The following is a 21,722-nucleotide window of genomic DNA, read 5'->3' on the forward strand; positions in this document are numbered from 1 at the left end:
CCAAATCAGCATAAGGAGGTGGATGTTAAATAGAGAAAATGGAGGCTTTTTCCCAGAAATTACAGAGGAAAAGGGAGATGATTGGCTCTTCCTCCAACCTCTAAACAACCTGAGTGAATCTCTCAAGACTCAAACCTACCAGTACTTGGGAGTTGAAACTTTCCTACCTTCCAAACAAGCATCCCAGAAACTGAGAGAAAGCGACACAAAAAGGCCTCAGCAAGCAAACGATACCTAACGGTCCTCGCGTTGAACTCCCCCAATCAAAATCCATTCTCCCGTTTCTCCCTTTTCCGAGCTGTGCTTTTTCTGTCGTCTGGGTTTGATCGTGTTTTCCCCAATTTGTCGATTTAAATTCGGTGATCGTGGTTTTGGAGCGGGTGGATTGGGGTTGTGATGGGAATGCGTGGAGGTTGCGTGGATTGGGAGGGGATCTGGTTGGTTGAGATGGGGAAAATTTGAGAATTTTGAGGATTGAGGGGTGGGTTTTGATTTTTTTTGGGGGTGTTTCTTTTTGGGGGCGAAATGAGCGCGGCAAAGCCGGCGGTGCCGGTTCGGGACCTGGTGGAGGAGGCCAAGAAGCGGTTTGTGTTTCTGGCGATATGCGTTGTGGGTCTGTCATATCTCATGTCTTGTAAGTGTTGATCGTGCGGAATTGTGTTTTTGTTTTGATTGATTGTTGTGTGATCGGGTTAAGTAATGTGGAAGGAATTGCTGAGAAAATGCAGGAAAAAGAAAATAAAGTATTCGACTTAAAACCCTTTTATACTTTTCATTGTTTGGGAATTTGATTAGTTTGCTCGTTAAAGGTGAGTTCTTAGTGACCCATTTAGTTGAGAATTTAATTTTCCTTCTTTTCCTCTGTTTTCTTGCCTACTCGAAGGAGGGGTGGCTGTTGCTCTTACATTAAGTTTGTAGATTTTATCCGATTTTTTGATTTGTTATCTGGTGTCCAGGGACTAGTCTTATTCTATTCAGTTACCAAATTGAGGATTTATTTGGTGTTTAACTTTATTTTTTTCTATTATAATTGGATTTGTTCAGGATATTGTTGACAGCTATGATCAATTTTATCCTTCAATTTTGGAAACTTGTGTCCTTTTGTGTAAAGTGAATAGAATATAATTAGATTGGTTTTGAATAGCATGAAGCACTGGCATCATTTTCATGCAGGAGTTTGCAATTTAGGAGAAATGATGTTTGGTGTTTATTGAGATCGATTAGAGCCAGTTTGGGATTTAGATATTATCCCACATTACTTTCAGATTCATACTTCTGCTTTGGGTAGTACTATTGATTCTGTTGAATTCTTTCTGTTTCCTTCCTGGATGCTTGGCAAGGTGTTGTTGCATGTCTCTTGGTTATTCAATAATTAGTGCCCACAACTGCTATGGGGAACTGGAGCCTGTTGTTAAGTGTAGAGAATTTTAGAAAAACAAAACTTTTCTATCAGCATGTGTTTTGCCTGAGATGGGAAGTTTACAATTTTGCCACTTGCTCGTCATGTCTGTGTAACCTAGTGATGAAAACTATTCTTTCCCCAGTCAAGTTAACAGAATGGGCTGATATGTTTGTTTGCTGAAATTTTTGGATGCCATTTGAGAATGTTGGGCAATGATTCTAATAAAGAATGAAAATGACCCTTCTGTTCTTTTTCACAGTGATTTTTTGCACTTGGGCTTCTTACTATGATAGGGTTAGTATGAACACTGTGATGTAAAGCCCAATTACCGCTGAAGCACACAACATTATCAACACTACCCTTAACGATGGTTCATGCATATTAAGACATGCCTAACCAGCCCAAAATATCACACTGTGAACTACTCCCTTCTGGCAATGGGTCAGTCTGTTGTTCTCCAATTTTTGCATTATTGCAGATATCAATGCTTGAATGAGTTTATCTTAGTGGTCCTCAATCTTTGCCCCTTAAGCCCAACTTGATTAAGTTGGCTTGTGATCTTTTAATATCAATGAGTCACTCCTAGCCAATCTCAACTTGTTGGTTTGTTTAAACCCCTTAGTTTTTTGGTTGACATGAAATGTCATTCATTAATTACTAACATGCCTCCATAACATTTTTTTCATTGTACATACTATCTATAGTAGGTTTTGTCCATCAATAAATGAATACCATTGGGAAGATCTGATTTAACATATTTATTTATAAACTTGTAGTTTTTTTTTTTTTTTTTTTTTGAGGAAATTGGCGATTGAAAGTGTTTCATATTAGAAAGTCATATGAGACAAGATAACATCGTCATTTGAAATTCTCATGTATGCACCCTATCTGATGGTGCGGGCACAACACCATACATATGTTTTTAGCCTATTGGTTTTCAATTTATGTCCTACCCTTTATGCAACAATGAGACTCAAGGACATCAAATCATTGAAGAGAGTGAGATTAAAGATGGGGTGGCACAATCCTTTTAGTCTCTATTGTCTGAGAATGGGGATTGGTGGCCTAGTTGTTTGGGGCTAACTTTTGATGTTTTGGGCACTGATGAGGCAGCTTTGCTAGAGGCCTCGTTTTCTGAGGAAGATGTCTTCAAAGCCCTCTCGGATCTTAGTGGTGATAAAGTTCCAAGCCCAGATGGTTTTTCCTTAGTGTTTTGGCAAGTTGGGATTTTTTGAAGGATGAGGTGATGGGTTTCTTTAGGGACTTTAATGAGCATGGTAGATTTGTGAAGAGTTTGAATGCTTCTTTCTTGGTTCTTATTCCAAAAAAAGGGGGAGTTGAAGATCTTAAGGACTTTAGGCTTATAAGCTTTGTGGGTAGCCTTTACAAGTTGCTTGCTAAAGTGCTAACAGATAGATTAAAGAAGGTTGTGGGTAAGGTGGTGTCTTGTTCCCTGAATGCTTTTGTGGAGGGGAGGCAAATTCTAGACGCATCTTTGATTGTTAATGAGGCTATTGACTTTTTGTTGAAGAGTAATGCCTATGGTCTGATTTGCAAGCTGCATATTGGGAAGATCTATGATCATGTCAATTGGAATTTCTTGTTGCTGGTTCTTAATCAGATGGGTTTTGGAGAAAAGTGGATTAGGTGGATCAAATGGTGTATTTCTACCATGAGCTTTTTGGTCTTTGTTAACAGTTCTCCATCGGTATTCTTTGGAAGCTCTTGAGGCTTGAGGCAAGGGAACCCCCTTTTTTCTTATTTATTTGTGATTGTCATGAAAGCCCCCTTAGTTGCTTACTAAAGAGGGCTAAGATCGGTGGTTTCTTGTTGGGATGGTGGGTGAGAGGTAGAGGTGGGGGGGAAGGGGGGAGGAATTTTCACATTTGTTATTTGCTGATGACATTTTAGTTTTCTGTGAGTTGTCCCAAGATCAGTTGACTTACTTATACTGGTTGCTTATGTGGTTTGAGGCCATTTTTGGGTTGAAAGTTAATTTGGAAAAGAGCGAGCTAATTCCTATGGGAAGTGTGGAGAATATTAAAGAATTGGCCCAAGAGTTTAAGTGCAAGGTTGGTGTCCTCCCCTCTTCATAGTTGGGTCGTCCATTGGGTGCTTCTTTTAAGTTCGTCTTAGTTTGGGATAGTGTAGAGAAGAGGTTTCATAAAAGACTACTGTTGTGGAAAAAGGCAATACATTTCCAAAGGAGGGAGACTTACCCTAATCTGTAGCACCCTTTCTAGTATGCCTATCTATTTTATGTCCCTTTTTTGTATTCCGAGGGTAGTTAGGTTGAGGTTGAAGCTAATTCAAAGGAATTTTCTCTAGGAAGGAGGAGCCTTGGAGCGGAAACCCCATTTAGTAAATTGGGCCATTGTGTGCTCAAACAAAAGAAATGGAGGTTTGGGGTGAGAAATTTGTCGTCCCTCAATAGAGCCTTGCTTTGTAAATAGAATTGGTGTTATGCAAAAGAAATGGGGGCCTTTTGGCAAAAAATAATTAGTGGAAAATATGGGGAAGATGATGGCGGGTGGCGCTCCTGTGAAGTGAGAGATGTGTATGAAGTAGGATTATGGAAAACCATTCAGAAGGATTGGTACATTTTGGGTAGTAGAATTGCTTATACAATGGGTAATGGAAGGGTGAGATTTTGGATGGACAAGTGGTGTGGAGATGAACCGCTAAGGATATCTTTTTCCTCATTATTTGCTCTTGCCATCCCCAAGGAGGTTTGGTTCTCTTCTTTTGATGGGGGTTGTTGGGCACCCCGCTTCTCTAGGCGACTCAATAATTGGGATGTGGATATTGTGGAGTGGTTCCTCTTGAGGTTGCAAGGGTGGAGAGTGTGCAGGGATGAGGAGGATAAGTTGGTGTGGACAAGGGCGAAGAATGGAAAATTTTCTGTTAAAGTCTTGTACAAGGAGTTGGAGCCAGGAAGACAAATGGATTTCCCAACAAGTGTTATTTGGAACTCTTGGGTCCTGCCCAAGGTGGGCATCTTCGCATGGGAGGCCACATGGAATAAAATTTTAACTTTGGATCACATTCAAAGGAGAGGGTGGGTTGTGGAAAACAGATGTTTCCTTTTGTTGCAAAGAGGAAGAATTGGTTGACCACATTCTCATCCACTATGACAAGACAAGGGTTGTATGACATCTCCTATTTTCTCTTTTTGGTGTGTCTGGGGTTATTCCCTTTTCAATGAGAGAGACGCTCATAGGTTGGCATGGGTCTTTTGTGGGTAGGAAAAGGAAAAAGGTGTGGCGTGCTGCTCCTTTGTGCCTTTTTTGGACAAATTGGAAGGAAAGGAATAGTAAGATGTTAAAAAACAAGGAGCATTTTGTTCATAGGATTAAACTTAATTTTCTGTGTAATTTTTAAGTGTGGTCCAATTTGTTTATAACTCTTGACTCTTCTTCTATTGCAGATTTTGTGGATTGGTTAGGGTCTTGTTGAGGAGGTGTCATTTTTTTTGTTGTCCTTTGGTTTTTTGGTGGCGTCTTAGGCACCCTTTGTATACTCCATGTGTACTTTGGGGCGCTTTTCCGGTGTTGCTTTTATTAATATATGTTCTCTTTATCTATCAAAAAAAAAAAAAAAACAATGAGATTTGGTGCCTGGGTTTTGACTTTCTCTGTCTCACTCTGAAAAATCTTAAGTTTTAATTTCCTTTCTTTTTTTTCTTTTTTCTTTTTTTTGAGAAATATATCATATGCATTTTTTTTTGTTGCTGTTAAACTGAGAAGGAAAATTTGGTTAATATGGTACTAACATATACTATTCCAGTTGAGAAACACAAATGCCAACTGAAACAGAATCAACAACTTAGTCTAGAAAGTGCAAAACTGATGGGAGATCAGTATTAGTTTTAAACTGCACAAGTTTCCTTGTTTTTTCATTTATTGCTTTGCACCTTCCTCTCTTCTTACAGAATCACATTATAACCTTAGATCAACAAAAAGAAAGAAAGTGGTAATGCATTACAGTTATTCCCTTTAATACACACTTTATTGTTAAATGATTATGATTATGATTATGATGCTTTTATAATGTCTGCATAACTTATAATAAAGAACTTTTTAGGTTTACAAATGTTGAATATAATGAATTTATAGTGTACAATCTTTCCTTTTTAATATAGGTCACATGTATGGTAGTTAGGACTCCTAGCCTTGTATATATATATTTTCTCAATTGTAAGTAGAAACTAGATGAATGAGAATCAAGGTTTTCTTCTCTCTCTCTCTTAACATGGTATCAGAGCCAAGGGAGAAAACCTAATTCTTTCCAGTTTCCCCGTGTCATCAATTTCGGGAAACCTTCTTGTGACCGTGTTTCATTCCGGTCACCTTCCCCAGACCCCAAAGCTTTCCGGTCGGTCGAATCGTCGTCAGAAAACATTCACCGCCGGCGACTTTTCCAGCAAACTTTCCCGGCGACGTCTTTTTCCCACACCGCAAGGAGCGCCTGGAGGAGATCTCCAATTTTTCCCAAAGCACCGGAGCCAGAAAACCACCCACGCGCCGGCCACGCGCGTTTTTCCTGCCGGCGACTGCATCTCACACGCCGGCGCGTGAGCCACTTTTCGGTGACGCGCTTCCTTCTCCAGCCTCGCCTGACTCCGACTAGCCACCCTTCATACCTGTTTCTGCCATCCGAGCCCTGCACGTGCCTCTTTTGGGGTTCTTTTGCCTTCGTCGGCCCTCCGAACAGTTTTTCCGGCGTCCTCCGGCTATTTTTTCTCAACCCCAATCCCTGCACGTGCCTTGGGAAGTGTTCTTCTACCTTTCCGATGGTGCCACAGTTGTTTTTCTTTTCCATTTGGTCTCTCACACGGGCGATTCTTCGGTTTTTCCTTCTTCAGCCGCATCTGAAGCCATATATATTAGGGCTCTCTTCGATCCAAATATACTCCATTCTCCAGTTAAGTGGATATGACTATTAAAACTTCCAATTTGTCCTCTGTCATATCTGGATCTTCTATGATTACTTCGGAGAAATTGGTTGGCAGTGAAAATTATCTTTCTTGGTCTGCCTTTGTTGAACTTTGGTTTATGGGACAAGGATATGAGGATCACTTGGTTACACAGGAGGCAGATATCCCTGAGGTTGAGCGCGTACAGTGGAGAAAGATAGATGTCCAGTTATGTAGTGTATTATGACAATCAGTTGATCCCAAGATCCTTCTTCATCTTCGGGCCTACAAAACTTGTTTTAAATTTTGGACTCAGGCCAAAGGATTATACACGAATGATATCCAGCGTCTTTATAAGGTGGCTTCTGCTATTGTCCATATCAGCCAACAAGACTTGGATCTATCTACTTATATTGGCCAGATTGCCTTTATTAAGGAGGAGTTCTTGACTGTGATGCCTCTTACTCCTGATGTTGGGGCTCAACAAACACAGCTTGATAAGTTCTTCATGGTCCTTACTCTTATTGGCCTCCGTCCGGATCTTGAGCCTGTCCGCGATCAAATTCTTGGTGGTTCATCAGTTCCGTCCTTGGATGATGTGTTTGCTCGCCTCCTTCGTATCTCGTTCACTCTGACTTTGCCATCTGATAGCATTTCAGATTCTTCTGTGTTAGTTTCTCACACTACCTCTCGAGGAGGACGTAGTGGTAACCGAGGTAGAGGCCAACATCCTCATTGCACCTATTGCAATAAACTTGGCCACACTCGCGATCGTTGCTATCAGTTACATGGACGGCCTCCTCGCACTGCCCATGTGGCCCAGTCCTCTGATTCTCAGCTACATCAGCCTCCGAGCTCCTCCGCATCTCAGGCATCTCAGGCTTCTGTTGTCTCTGTTGCCCAACCCGGTAATGCTTCTGCCTGCCTTACCCACACATCTTCTCTTGGACCCTGGATTCTAGATTCTAGATTCTGGAGCTTCTGATCACCTATCTGGTAATAAGGATCTTTTCTCCTCTATTACTACTACCTCTGATTTACCTACTGTTACCTTAGCTAATGGTTCTCAAACTGTAGCTAAAGGTATTGGTTTGGCCCTTCCTCTGCCTTCTCTACCTCTCACTTCTGTCCTTTATACTCCTGAATGTCCTTTTAATCTTATTTCCATCAGCAGAATCACTCGTACTCTTAATTGCTCTATTACCTTTTCTGATAAATTTGTGACCTTGCAGGACCGGAGTACGGGGAAGACGATTGGCATAGGACGTGAGTCTCAAGGCCTCTATCACCTCACCTCGGATTCATCTCCTACAGTTTGCATTTCCACTGATGCTCCTCTCCTCATTCACAGTCGTTTGGGCCACCCTAGTCTCTCCAAGTTCCAGAAGATGGTCCCTCGTTTTTCCACTTTGTCGTCGCTTTCGTGTGAGTCATGTCAGCTTGGGAAACATACTCGTGTCTCGTTCCCAAAACGTTTGAATAATCGGGCAAAATCTCCTTTTGAGCTTGTCCACACTGATGTTTGGGGTCCTTGTCGGACTGCGTCTACTTTAGGATTTCAGTATTTTGTCACTTTCATTGATGACTATTCTCGATGTACTTGGTTATTTTTAATGAAAAATCGAGCTGAGTTATTCTCTATTTTCCAGAAATTTTATGCTGAAATCTAGACCCAGTTCAATATTTCTATTCGTGTGTTACGCAGTGATAATGCTAGGGAATATTTTTCAGCCCCATTTACTTCATTTATGTCTCATAATGGGATTCTTCATCAGTCTTCTTGTGCTCATACTCCTTAACAAAATGGGGTAGCTGAACGCAAGAATCGATATCTTGTTGAGACAGCTCGTACTATCCTCCTCCATAGTAATGTTCTTTTTCGTTTTTGGGGGGACGCTATTCTTACCGCTTGTTATTTGATTAATCGTATGCCCTCCTCTGTTTTACATGATCAGATTCCTCATTTCCTTCTCTTCCTTGACCAACCACTTTATTTTCTTTCTCCTTGTGTCTTTGGTTGTACTTGTTTTGTTCATATTCTCACTCCTGGACCGGACAAGCTTTCCGCCAAAGCCATGAAGTGCCTCTTCTTGCGATGTTCCAGACTTCAGAAGGGTTATCGCTGTTATTCCCTTGAGACTCATCGATACTTTATCTCCGCTGATGTCACTTTTTTTGAGGACTCACCATTCTTTTCCACCACTTCTGAGTCTCTTCCTGTTTATGAAGTCTTGCCCCTTCCCATTGTCTCCCCATCTGATGTTGTGCCTCCTCGACCACTTCAGGTTTATCATCGTCGCCCTCATGTCGTTGTTCTTCTCCCTTTTGCTGAGGCACCTGCTGACTCACTTCCTATCCCTTCGGCTTCTCCTGTCTCAGCTCTGCCTTCTCCTGATGATTTACCCATTGCTATTCGGAAAGGTACTCGCTCTAGTCGTAATCCTCATCCTATTTACAATTTTTTGAGTTATCATCGATTATCTTCACCCTATTCTGCTTTTGTTTCTGCTATATCCTCTGTTTCTCTTTCAAAGAGCACCCATGAAGCTCTTTCCCATCCAGGCTGGCGACAGGCAATGGTGGATGAAATGGATGCTCTGCACTCTAATGACACTTGGGATCTTGTTGTTTTACCCTCTGGTAAATCTACAGTTGGCTGTCGTTGGGTCTATGCAGTTAAGGTTGGTCCTGATGGTCAGGGTGATCGCCTTAAGGCCCGCTTAGTTGCTAAAGGCTATACTCAGGTTTATGGTTCTGATTATGGTGACACATTCTCCCCTGTTGCCAAGATTGCTTCTGTCCGCTTGCTTCTCTCCATGGCTGCTATGTGTTCTTGGCCTCTTTATCAGTTGGATATTAAAAATGTCTTCCTTTATGGTGATCTTGCTGAGGAAGTTTATATGGAGCAACCTCCTAGTTTTGTTGCTCAGGGGGAGTCTGGTTTAGTGTGTAGGTTACGCCGTTCTCTATATGGCTTGAAACAATCTCCTCGAGCATGGTTTGGCTGTTTTAGTTTTGTTGTTCAAGAGTTTGGCATGCTTTGCAATACAGTAGACCATTCAGTTTTCTATCATCATAACTCCTTGGGGCAGTGTATTTATCTGGTTGTTTATGTGGACGACATTGTCATTACAGGCAGTGATCAGGATGATATTCAAAAATTAAAACAACATCTTTTTACCCACTTTCAGACCAAAGACTTGGGGAAACTCAAGTATTTCTTGGGAATTGAGATAGCTCAATCCAGTTCCGGTGTGGTCCTTTCCCAAAGGAAGTATGCTTTAGACATCCTGGAAGAAACTGGTATGTTAGACTGTAAACCGATAGACACACCTATGGATCCGAATGTCAAACTTGTACCAGGATAGGGGGAGCATTTAGGAGACCCTGGGAGATATCGACGGCTCGTAGGTAAATTGAACTATCTCACCATTACTCGTCCAGACATTTCTTTTCCTATGAGTGTTGTTAGTCAATTCCTACAGTCACCATGTGATAGCCATTGGGATGCCGTAATCCGCATTCTTCGATATATCAAAAGTACACCAGGTCAAGGTGTGTTGTACGAGAATAGAGGTCATACTCAGGTTGTTGGTTACACAGATGCAGATTGGGCTGGCTCACCCACAGATAGACGTTCCACTTCAGGGTACTGTGTTTTTTATTGGAGGTAACCTAATATCTTGGAAGAGTAAAAAACAAGATGTAGTGGCCAGATCTAGTGCTGAAGCTGAGTATCGAGCTATGACTTTGACAACATGTGAACTCATATGGTTGAGACATCTTCTTCGAGAGTTGAGATTTGGAAAGGATGAACAAATGAAACTCATCTGTGATAACCAGGCCGCATTACATATTGCATCCAATCTAGTCTTTCATGAAAGGACCAAACATATTGAAGTTAACTGTCACTTCATTAGAGAGAAGATCGCATCAGGATGTGTTGCTACAAGTTTTGTTAATTCAAATGATCAACTAGCAGACATCTTCACTAAATCTCTCAGAGGTCCTAGGATTAAATACATTTGTAATAAGCTTGGTGCACATGACGTATATGCTCCAGCTTGAGGGGGAGTGTTGAATATAATGAATTTATAGTGTACAATCTTTCCTTTTTAATATAGGTCACATGTATGGTAGTTAGGACTCCTAGCCTTGTATATATATATTTTCTCAATTGTAAGTAGAAACTAGATGAATGAGAATTAAGGTTTTCTTCTCTCTCTCTCTCTTAACAACAAAAGTTGTTCCTGTGCAATGGTGTGGAACCAAAAATGTGATCCTCCAATTTTGTTGCCTTTCTGGCATGCTTTGCATATTGATACATTACTATGGATTATGGTCATGGCCATTTTTACTGTGTAAATATGTGGATTTGAGAATGTAGAATTATCTTCTCTTCCAGTGTTGTATTGACTGGAACAACATCTTGAAGGGGTGGGAGGGGGGTGGTTCTCTTTTCTGCTTGAATCTCCTTCCTTTGGTCAATTTAAGGCAGAGGATATCGACTGACAATACTCCCTTATTGGTGGGCTGATGACAACTCTTCTCTTTCGGGCTTCTCCCTTGGATATCAATAGCTTTGTTCTCCTTAAGACTTAAATCCTCTACCTTTCCCAATGGGAGAGTCTCCATGGTTGTTTCCCCGCATTTGATAAGAAGCAATAGCCCAACCTTGAATCTTCCATCCCAATCAGAGTATCCATCTGCAAAACCTCCAATTCGATAATCTAATCCAGTTGAGATAAGCAGTTCCAACCAGGAATGGAAAGCCTTTGATTTCCTACCCAACCCAATCCATCAATATTATTTGTTGATTCAAGGAGCAGAAATTACGGAAGGATCAGTTATTGGTTGGGTTGAGGCTTATTATGGTGAATCAATTCCCTTCCCACTTATCAATCCAGGGTGGTGGGTCACCTCATTTGCTCTCCCTCCTTTGATGGATGTGCCACCAATCAAGAATTGGATTGATGACTGCCTTCTTGAATGGGGATGTAGAAAGAACTTATCCTCCTCCCTGACCTTGCATTCCATTTATCCTATTTTGAGATGACAAACAAATCACTTCTCTTTTTTCCATCTGAGCGTGAGGTAGAAGGGAATTGATCAACCAATCCTTCAAAGAGAAGAGATAGAGAACTCTTCTGGCCTGTTCAGTAAATCTATTTTTTCCATTCAAACAACTCACTTGAAGTGGCTACCTTTGTTTAGGTATTTTTGTTTCTTTTTGACATTTTTTGCCTACCGGAACTTTGCATTCCTTAAACTGTGCTTCCGCTTTTCCCCTTCTCATTATTGTATGCTCTTTTTATTTTGTCTTTTTTTGTTGTTGTTGTATTAAGAAGTTATTGTCTCTATTTATTTATCATATAAGTAGAATTTATTGTGGGGCACTCCCTTGCCCCTTTGGTTCTCTAATAAGAAAATGTGTTCTCATATTTATATTTCAGCTTGAAGTTGACAAAGGAAGATGTATTTTCTTTTCTCTCCATGCTATTAGAATACCCTATTTTGGGTTTAAATGCTGGAATATATTCTTCTTACTCATTGATGAACCTAAATAAAGTATTTTGATATCGAGTGCCATATCTTGGGCTTCTATACTCAGATTTTATGAGCATCTCATGTTCTCTCTCCCTCCCTCACACACACATGTGGCTAAAGGCCTTATTGCATGGTAATACACAATGGGTTCATAGGCCCCAGAATGTGGACATGGCAATAGGGTAGGGCTGGGAGACAAAAGTTTGGGTCGTGTGGACCCAAAGGAGTATGATCACTATCCAGTCTGCACAAAGATTATGCTGCCTATAGGTATGGGTTAGGGAGCATAACCAATCTGTAGATATGATACTTTGTATGTCTTTTATCAGGTTCAAGAGGGAATAGAGCTCAGAGTCATCTTTTTGATTTATCTTAGTGGCATATCCTGATTCTTTGAGCAATGTCTCTGAAGCCATTTGCCCAGGCGAGTGTTGCACCCTCTACAGATGCCCAACCCACATCTTGATCATTGTCGCAACCACCAATGTTATAGGCCATCTCCCATTCTCATCTCTGATCAAACAACCAGCCCCAGCCAAACTGGGTTCCCTTCGCACATCCATTAACAATCTAACTCAGTCCAAAATGGAGAATTTCCTAGTAATAAATCTTCTATTATAGTACTACTAAAACACCATTTTCATGTTCAGTGTTTGTTAAGAGACTGGAATGTTCTATATAGCGGGTTGCCTGTAATTTTCTGTTGTTCTCTTTCCATGATGTGGAACTTACCATACTCCTTCTCATCTCAGTGACAAGCTCCTCAGTTTGGTTCAACTTGCCTGCAGCTGCTTCCTTAATTATCATCATCAGGTATTTGTCTCTAGATTTTGAGATGAGAAGGAAAGCAGCAGCATACAATAGCAAACCATCCTCAGCAAATACTGTGTCTCAAAAGAAATCTCCTGAAGGTCCTAAAATTATTGAGAAGTTTGACTGGAGGAGGAAGGTTAATTCCTCTGTTGTTGAGGATGCAATTGATCAGTTCACCAGACATCTGGTTTCTGAGTGGGTGGCTGATCTCTGGTACTCTCGCATAACGCCTGATAAAGAGGGCCCAGAGGAGCTGGTGCAGATCATGAATGGAGTTCTTGGAGAAATTTCATCTCGCGCAAGGAATGTAAATCTCATCGATCTTTTAACAAGGTTTTAGTTCCAAAGACATCTCATTTTGATCTAATTTTGAGTTGTTTTTGTCTGAAAGTGTATTTACTGGAAAAAAGCTTCTTTTTGGATTGAAGCAGGGATCTTATCAATCTCATTTGCACCCACTTGGAGCTTTTCCGTGCAATTCAAGGAAAGATTGTGAAGAAACAGTTGGGATCATTATCTATTGCTGACCGAGATAAGGAACTAAAACTTGTCCTGGCTGCAGAAAACAAATTGCACCCTGCACTATTTTCTGCTGAGGCTGAGCACAAGGTTGTCTACTCTATTTTGTGTCCTCCAGATTATGCTAAGTCAGTCAGTCTATAGATCTCACCTCAAGGGTGAAGGTATTTCTTAGGACTTCTTCCACTCACTGAATTGTGGTGATCATACTTTTTGTTCAATTTTCTGGCAGGTTTTGCAGCATTTGATGGATGGTCTCATTGTTTTAACTTTCAAGCCTGAAGATCTGCAATGCTCTTTCTTCCGTTATACTGTCAGGGAGCTTCTTGCTTGTGCTGTGATTCGACCAGTCTTAAACTTGGCTAATCCAAGGTAACCGTTCCTGTTGTTCTGCTTTTGTAAAATTTTATTATGTTGTTGGTATTCTCATTTTTCTTCAATTTCTATGACAGGTTTATTAATGAAAGAATTGAATCTTTAGTTATTTCAGCAACCAAGGCTAATAAAGGAGGTACTACAGCTCAAGAGGCATCCCAGCCTAAACCAAATGGGTCGTCAAGGATCTCATCTGATCATTTTTCTCGGTTTCTAGATCCTTCTGTTACAGGTGTTGAACTCGTGCAGTTGAAAAATGACCAATCTAGAACTGCTGCAGATAAAACCGGGAAGGACAATGTGAATGGAACGCATCTTTCAAAGGACCCATTGCTTTCGATTGATGCTCGATCCACTCGTTCATGGGGTTCTTTGCCTTCTGGTCCCCTAACTGGTGATGGAAGGGGTATTCAACATCACCGCACTGGAGGTGAATGGGGTGATATGTTAGATATAGTTTCTCGCAGAAAGACTCAAGTTCTTGCTCCAGAAAATTTTGAAAATATGTGGACAAAAGGGAGAAACTACAAAAAGAAGGAAGATCGATTAACCGAGCAAGCCACTCAAAGTTCTTTGGCAGGGAAAACTGATGCTGTGAATAACTCAAAGGGGATACATAACCCCAAAGAAAAGGATGGTATAAGCAAGGTTAATTCTCCCCAGAGCAGTGGTGTCATGTCTGGATGTAATGATCAGTCAACAACAAAAAATTTGTTCCCTCGTGCTGACCTGAATATATCAACTCGCTCTTCAGATCCTCTATATCAAGAAGATGATGATAATGCTCTCATGCGCTTGGAGGAGGTTGAAACCGGGAGCAGTAGTTCCTATACTACTGAAGATGAAGAAACCAACGCTGTGACTGGTCTTGATTCCCCTGTCACCAAGGTTTGGGATGGAAGAAGCAACAGAAATCTCGCGGTTTCTCACATTCGTCATCCACTAGAAAGTTCTGAAGGCCATATGGGAAAAAAGACTAATAAAGGGCATGTTCGTTATCAAACAGTACCTAGAAACCACACTGGCAGGAAAAGGTCTAGATTAAGTAGTCAAAAGGTGCATGTCTGGCAAGAGGTTGAGAGAACAAGCTTCTTGTCCGGAGATGGACAGGATATACTAAATTCTTCTAAAGGACATGAAAAGTCTGAGGATTCTAGTGATGATTCTGAGACAGAACTGTTGGGAAGAGTCAATAGTGGAGCAGCTGCTTCTTCATCTGCACCTTCTATTTCTAAATCTGAAAGCCGTAGTTTTTCTGTTAATACCCTGCAAAATTCATTATTGGCAGATTCTTTTTTGAAGTTGAGATGTGAGGTAGACATATGGCTCAGTTTTTGTATTTGTTTCAGCATGGTTAATTTGTTTCTGTATCCTGCTATAATCTGAAGTCCATAACCTTGTTTCTTTTTGCAGGTTTTGGGAGCTAATATTGTGAAAAGTGGCTCTAGAACATTTGCTGTTTATTCAATTTCTGTTACCGATATAAATAATAATAACTGGTCGATCAAAAGAAGGTGCCAGGGATAGTGCTGTACACTTTCTGGTTTTTTTTGTTCATGGATATGTTCTTTAATTTTCATTCATACAGGGCTTCTTCAGTTTATTCTCTTATAGTTCATACTTCTTCTTTCATTGTACATTGTTATGGCTTCTATAACTGCACTCTGTTGCTGTTTCATTTATAGGTTCCGACATTTTGAAGAACTGCATCGGCGTCTCAAAGAATTTCCAGAGTATAATCTTCATTTGCCACCAAAGCATTTTCTGTCAACAGGTTTAGACATGCTTGTCATTCAAGAACGGTGTAACTTGCTGGACATATATTTAAAGGTCCTATGCTAAATATACTCCTTTCTTCTGTTTCTTTTCCTTATTTTTTTGTTTTATTTATATTGGAGCTTAAGGTTTTAGGAAAATTGAATGTCCCACATGGTATCAAAGCTCTAAATTAGCTAGAGGTCCCTGGTCCAAGTCATCCCCATTTATTTATCTAATACTGTGATCACAAAAATGTGATTTGTTTGCTGCTAATGGTTGTTGTGTATGTGGGTAGGAAATCCAATTACATATGTAGGAAATTCAACATTTTCTGATCAGAATCTCTGAAGGGTGTGTGTGTGTGTGTGTGTGTTTTCTGGCTTGTGTTAACCATTGTCTTTTTTATTCTTTAATTTTTATTTTATGGATTCGAGACGAGTGCTTGTTCCATGACTGGTAGCATTTCCTAAATCACCAGTGTTTATGTTATTTGAAAGCCAAATATATGTATTTCATGTAGCTAATGAGTTATTCCTGCTTTCAATTATGTTGAGATTAGAACAGTAAATTAAAGTTATCAGCACTTATGGCATAAGGGGTCTGGGTATTGCTTTACCTGTGAGAAAAAACTCCAGTTTTTTATTTTTTTGTTCAGTGTGTTGTAACTAACAATTTTACTTTTCTGTCCTGACATATTGTCTTGTTTTCTTATGCTCCCAATCTCCAAATGACATTTTCATGTGTTTCTGTTCTTCAGAAGCTCTTGCAACTTCCCACAATTTCAGGATCAATTGAAGTTTGGGACTTCCTTAGTGTAGATTCTCAGGTTTGATATTTTCTTCTTTTTATCCTTTTTTGTGTGTGGATTGGTACCTTATGTAGAGTGGGGCTTGTTATCCTTTTTATTTTGGGAAGAATTTCTAACTGCTTGTAAAATGCAGACATACATCTTCTCAAATTCCATTTCAATCATCGAAACATTGTCAGGTAAATTGTCTTTCTATGTAGGATTCTATATATTTCCATTTTTTTTCCTTTTTCTGAATATTTGATATTCTTTCATTTTTCCGTGGAATTTAATAGTTGACCTACATTGCAAGCCAGCAGAAAATAGTAACAAAGTTCTGAGTTTTGTTGGGCCTCTAGTCAATCCTCTACCCTCCAGGAGAGCACATTTAGGGACTGAAAGCAAGGAACCTCCATTGCAGACGAAGCATAATCATCTTGTAGATCAGGGAAGATTGACAGAGAAAGGCACCACATATTCTCTGGTGGAAAAGCCTGTTAAAGAATGTGGAAAGCCATTTGACGATTCAGGCAGTGACTCAGATTCTAGAGTGCAAAAGAATGCATCTTCTATGGGAAACTTGGGAAAGAAAGTTAAAGGAAGAGAAGGTGATGGTTTACTAGAAACATCTGAGGTGCTTTCTGATGCTGAAAATGACCCATCCCTTCCTACAGAGGTAACCACTATAGCTAATTACAATCTACTTTGTTTGAATTTTATTGACTTGTGTTTAGTAGCAAACCATTATTTTGTCACCATTTTGTAGAGTTAAAGTGCTTCTTCTTGTAGTGCTGTGCATGTTCCAGCCTACCTATGCCATGTATAGGTTTTTAACTTAAAATTTCTTGAATGCAGTGGGTTCCACCAAGTCTAAGTGTTCCCATATTAGATTTGGTAGATGTTATTTTCCAGCTTCAAGATGGTGGATGGATCAGGTATTCAATATATGTCATCTAGAATTTTGTTGTATCACATCAGGATAATTTTTCAATTTTCATATTTACTAACTCATATCCTGATCTTATTAAATTGATGAATTCTTGTGAACACTATTTTCTATGCATTTCAGGCGGAAGGCTTTCTGGGTGGCCAAACAGGTATTACAACTGGGAATGGGTGATGCTTTTGATGATTGGTTAATTGAGAAAATTCAGCTTCTGCGGAAGGGATCAGTGATTGCTTCAGGGATCAAGAGAGTTGAGAAGGTAAATATTAACGTCAATTTGATTCTAGAATTTCAACAACTTTTGGGATATCTGAATGCAGTTCCAACTTGTTAGTATCTGCTTTATTAAATTTTTTGGACTAAACCAGTTCTATGCTTGCATATGTTAATATCTCCTTTATTAAATTTTTTGAATTAAAAACAGTTCCATGCTTGAAGTATCTGGTCCTATGTTTGATAGAATGGGATTTGGAGTTCCAGATGACGTTAAATTCATTTCAACAATCTTTGGTTTTATTCTTTTGTTGTAGGGATATTTTTTGTTGTAATCAAAGATCAATAACAAGTGGCAACATGACCAATCCTTAATGGAGCTGGACCTTTTTTGTTCTTTAAATCTTACCTATCAAAAAACAAAACAAAACAAAACAAACAAGAAGAGTCCAGGTCCATTGAGGATTGGTCCTGACAATTTACGTATGCTCAAAACTCCACTTTTTTCCTCATATTTATGATCCTCTGCATGTGTGTCCTTTCTGATATTGAATATGACCATTATTAATGCTGCAAATATTTTCACTCCTCCCGTGTTTCCTTTTTGATGGGTCTGATTGCCCTTGGCAATTTGATGCTGCCTAGAATTTGTCTAACATTTTCAATCCTGCCACTTAGAATATTTGTATTTGTAAATTGGTTCCTAACAACTAGTCAAACTAGAAATCAACCAATGGTAGTATCTTAGGACATATGCTGTGACATAAAATGTGACATAAGCAAAGAAGTTACAATGAAAATGATTGCAAGAGAACTATTATAAAACACAATATAATTTACATGGAAACAACAGGTTTTAGATGGAAAGAAACGCCAAAATCAAGTAATCTTTGGATTAGCGCTTCTGTAAGCAACTCTGACCAGAAGGGCTTAATGCTAAAATCATTAAAAATAAATAAATCAGTTTGGTATACTGAACAGTTAGGAAATGTTCAGAAAGAAAAAGAAGTTGAATCCAAGGAAGATAGGAAAGAAGAAGGTGAGAGAGGGAACTTACAAAGAGCAAGGGCGGGGATAATACAGTCTTCCAAACCTCTTGGGGCACAGAACTCCAAAAGAAGCCAGCAAAGGCAGAGGTGCAAGAAAAGAAAGAATAAGAAGAAGAGAGAACAGTAAGGGGCAGTCAAGCCCAGTTTTTCAAGATAATCTCTGGAAACCTCTCTAATTGGGGTTGGTCCAGATGTTTTATTGCTAAGGTAAAATACTAAAAAGTTAATGTGCCAAAATGAGTACAATATTTGGCGTTTTAGATTACCTGGAATTACAATCTGAGAAATGTTCTACTCTGTTACTTGCCAAGCAAGTACTAACTTAAGTGAGGATGTAGACAACACCCACAACATCATCAGATATACCAATTAGTAAGCTATATGATCAAAGAATCAGGCAGCTTCTTCCAGCTAAAAAGGTGGAATAGAAACGCTAAAATAAAAATTCCATGCTGCCCCTGCGATCTAACTCTTCTTCATCAATATTTTCTAGATCCATCTCCATCACAGGTTCCTTCAAATTTCAGGTCCTTGGTTATCTGATTGGAGCCTGCCCTCTTCACTTGCATGATCATCAGGCCACCATCTTTCTTTCCCCTTTAATTGTGATTCTCTACCTTCATACTTGTACTAGAAAGCAGTCATAGTATGCTTGTTAAATACCTTGATATGGAGTGGGGAAACATGATCAGATAGTGCAGCCTTCTGACTGGCAAAAAAAAACCTTTTTTCACTTATTTTACAGTAGGTTATAATTGAATTGATGAATATAAGTTTGGGTAATAGTGTTATTGAATTTAATTTTTTGGTGTTTATTACACTTTGTACATGATAAATGGTCTTCCATGTGTGCCCTTCTTTTTTATAAATATTATAATTGAAAAGCAAAGAAAAGGTTGCATGATTTGAATGTGACATTTTTATAGTTTGAATGCTGCTGTATCTAATTGGAGGCTTTTTACTTTTAATTGAATGTAATTCTTTTATCATTTTCACCCCCACGATTTCCATTTTTATCTCAGACAAAGATAGGGCATTTCCCTTTTTAACATTCTTTCTGTGCATGATGAAAGTAGCTTTAATTTGCTTATGCGTGTTTTCTATAACACTTTTAAGATAGAGGATTTGGATGCTTTTGTATTATTTCTGATTTAGTTCTCTTGTGATTTTAAACAGATACTATGGCCTGACGGAATATTCTTAACCAAGCATCCAAAAAGACGAAGACCATCTGTCCCCATGAGCCCATCCCAAATGTCACCTCATGCCCAGCAACCTGCACAAATGTGTTCACCTAAAAAGGAGGATCTCCAGAAACTGCAGGAAAAGGAGCACAACTTGGTATTGGATGAGTTGCAACAACAAGAAGCAGACCGACGTGCAAAGCTCGTATATGAGCTAATGATAGGTAATATTGGTCATCCTACACATTTCCTGTGTATTATCTACATTAAGATATCATATTATATTGGAGTTACCATGGCCAATCTTGGAAATGTTACTCTCTTTTTCAATGTAGATAATCCACCATCTGCTATTGTGGGCCTTGTTGGACGCAAGGAGTACGAACAATGTGCTAAGGATCTCTATTTCTTTCTTCAGGTAATTTTTGTTCTGCTAAGGATCTATATTTCTCTTTTCAGGTAATATTTGCAGTAAATATGATTTGTTTAAGCCGCCTTTTTTTTTTTTCCACCGGGACAAATTCCTTTAGTTCCTAGTTAAACTGGTGATTTTTTCTTTTAACCCCTGGCTTAACAGTTCAGGATGAACTTTGTATAGGAAAGATTGTATACCTAGTGAGTAGTCCATTACTGCATAACTACACCTGCCATTCAACTCTTCCACTCGGAAAACCGTTTATATTCCATGCACTGAGTTGATGGTGGTCTTGATTGGGGAATGGAATCTCGGTGTAAATTTCGTAGTTGAGACATGTGACTCTCAAAATTCTTGGCACATCTTATCATTTGCAGCTGTTGATTCATTCTTCTCAGAAATTTTTCTAAAACAGTTGCAATGACTCTTTTTCCTGTGCAGTCATCTGTTTGTTTGAAGATGCTGGCCTTCGACCTCCTAGAGCTGCTGGTATTGTCAGCATTTCCAGAGTTGGATGACATCTTCAAGCAGTTGTTTGAAGAAAGGCAAAAGTTTGGAGAATTCAAAGCGAATTGATGGAATTTTATATTTGAAGTTTTAAAGATTCTGAGTGATATCTTCCCATGATTTTTTTTTTCAGGCACAATGTTTAAAATCATGTTTCTGTTTGTCTGTTGGGAAAGTTTTGTGACTGGAAGATCATTGTCCCCCATTTTCAACTGAGAGAATCATTGTTATACACAGGTCAAAGTTCTGTAATTAACTTTTGATTTGGCATCTTGAGAAAATCATATGTAAATCACCAGACTGATACAACAAAAAGAAATACTACATGGAAAGCTGTTTGTTTCACCAAGCCTTCAGATTCCAATTTTCACCCTTGTTTTATCTAATGTCTCAAGGACTTGATATCTTTTTCCCTTCTTTTTTTTTTGTTCATTTTCCTCCTAGAACAATCTGTGATTAGTTATTATACTTCAATGTGTTGGAAATTATGAAAGTCGTCAAGAAGTTGAGTCATCATAATGATATCTCCCTTAAGCCACATTTGGTTGTCTGGTAGTCATCCAAAGGTACTTCAAAAAATGTTTTAAAAAAAAAATTGTAATATATGATTTTAATATAAAATTACAAATATAATAAAAATGAATAAAAAACAGTATATATTTTAAAATTATTTAATCTTTAAATAAAAAGATTAAACAAATAACTAATTTAAAATAGAATATAAAACTAATTTATGTACTTGAAATTTATTTTTTATTTTCTTATACTTCTCTTTCTTCCAAAACCAAAAGCAGCCTTTAAAGACCACGCAAAAAATGCTTGGCAAGATGAGATGCCACTGGTTACCCCATTGAACAGCCTTTTACCACCTCAGAAAGGCACTTTGATTGAATTACACCACAGGTGGTTCACATTCCCACATCCATCAAGTTCGTTCAAAGATTAACAGTCCCATAAAAATTGGGAATAAACATATACCCAAAAAAGACTTGATAATTATTTTTAAGACAATTCTGAAAACAATTTTTAAAAACTGTTTTCAAAAGTTTTGTAAAATAAAAATTTATTTTGATGGTGAAATATTTTTAACCTATTTTTAATATTTTTAAACATATTTTAAAAATAATTTTTATACCTAAAACTTAATTTTTCATCATTATACATATTCGTATAATCATTTTTTTAAACTCCTCTCAAAACTAGAATATTTTAAACACTATTTTTTTTGTTTTTGAGAACAAAAAACAATTCTCCAATTGTCAAAAATGTTTTATTCTAAAAAACCAAAAACC

General features: G+C 38.8%; 1 protein-coding gene across 1 annotated transcript; it reads left to right on the forward strand.

Annotated features, from left to right (window-relative positions):
- Positions 1 to 42: 42 nt before the first annotated feature.
- On the forward strand, positions 43 to 20,800 carry LOC117922018. The gene is made up of 15 exons (XM_034839986.1): positions 43 to 634; positions 12,617 to 13,010; positions 13,109 to 13,286; positions 13,429 to 13,568; positions 13,649 to 14,885; positions 14,985 to 15,085; positions 15,257 to 15,401; positions 16,087 to 16,155; positions 16,271 to 16,316; positions 16,413 to 16,792; positions 16,972 to 17,051; positions 17,186 to 17,321; positions 19,501 to 19,732; positions 19,844 to 19,926; positions 20,365 to 20,800. The coding sequence occupies exons 1-15, from the start codon at positions 526 to 528 to the stop codon at positions 20,497 to 20,499; spliced, it is 3,465 nt and encodes a 1,154-aa protein (XP_034695877.1). The 5' UTR covers positions 43 to 525; the 3' UTR covers positions 20,500 to 20,800.
- The last annotated feature ends 922 nt before the right edge of the window (positions 20,801 to 21,722 follow it).

Source organism: Vitis riparia, chromosome 9 (genome assembly GCF_004353265.1).
Source record: "Vitis riparia cultivar Riparia Gloire de Montpellier isolate 1030 chromosome 9, EGFV_Vit.rip_1.0, whole genome shotgun sequence".
In the NCBI taxonomy this organism is placed as follows: domain Eukaryota; kingdom Viridiplantae; phylum Streptophyta; class Magnoliopsida; order Vitales; family Vitaceae; genus Vitis; species Vitis riparia.